The sequence below is a fragment of the Galeopterus variegatus genome, unplaced genomic scaffold, assembly GCF_000696425.1.
Source record: "Galeopterus variegatus unplaced genomic scaffold, G_variegatus-3.0.2 Scaffold1059, whole genome shotgun sequence".
Lineage (NCBI taxonomy): Eukaryota > Metazoa > Chordata > Mammalia > Dermoptera > Cynocephalidae > Galeopterus > Galeopterus variegatus.
Window position 1 is genome coordinate 338840 of NW_007727170.1, and position 991 is coordinate 339830.

General features: G+C 37.1%; 1 protein-coding gene across 1 annotated transcript in view; it reads left to right on the forward strand.

The window, feature by feature from the left end:
- The window catches only part of PSMA4 (proteasome (prosome, macropain) subunit, alpha type, 4), an 11329-nt gene that overhangs the window by 8252 nt on the left and 2086 nt on the right, over positions 1 to 991 (forward strand). The window contains exons 8-9 of the mRNA XM_008574535.1: positions 288 to 324; positions 431 to 554. Of these exons, the coding sequence (XP_008572757.1) occupies positions 288 to 324; positions 431 to 554 (161 nt within the window). The remainder of the gene's footprint in view (positions 1 to 287; positions 325 to 430; positions 555 to 991) is intronic.

The window sequence follows — 991 nt, forward strand, 5'->3', positions numbered from 1 at the left end:
AATATTTTAAGATAGCTGCAAAAACCTTAATGTGATATGAAAATTTCTGTGATTTCTGTGGGGACAAAGTCACAGGTACTGCTAATATACTAGGCTTTCTTGTCTCCATTTGTAATTAAATGCCGATTTTCAATTAAAGGTTGTGAAAATAAAGATGTGATTTTTTTTCACATCCTAGTTCATAGAGCCCCCTGAATTCTACAGTGGATCCCTTGGGGAACTGAGGACCCCAGGTTAAAGACTCCCTTCACAGAGCTTCAGCACCCCCTCTTCTCACCCCATCCCAGGTCTCTACCCTCCCTGCCATCAAAATTGTTTATACTGGTTGCCTTGTGAATAGTAATTCAGGCATTATTCTTGTGGACCAGTCCATATTCCTAAAAAATGCAAAAACTTAAAGTAAATTCTGTGTTGATTCTTTGTTTTATAGGCAGCTGTGTCAATGTTGAAACAAGACTACAAAGAAGGAGAAATGACTTTGAAGTCAGCACTTGCTTTAGCTATCAAAGTGCTAAATAAGACCATGGATGTTAGTAAACTGTCTGCTGAAAAAGGTAATTCATGTTCTGTCCTCTGATTTCTTTGATTGAGGGAAATTGACGAGCTACTTTGTTAGACTTTTAACATGTTATCTTTCTTCATTGAAACAGCAGCCTTATGAGTTAGGTGGCCTTATACGTATTTCCTAAAAGAGGAAATAGGGCTTAATTGGGTTAAGCGACTTAATCAAGATCAACATTGATAAGTTGTGGAGCCACAATCCCATGCTACATTCTGAGCTTAAGAACATGGACCTAAATGTTCTCCATACTCAGAGGTCCTGTGCCATGCTACTTTTAGTAACAGTGATCTAATAAAGAATTCTCATCAGTGATATCTGTGCTTGTGTGTATGTATGATAAAGTATATGTATGTACTTCTGTATTTATACATCGGTATGGTATACTTTATCAAAGGTAGAACATTTGCATAATTTGTGGAACCCTCTCTT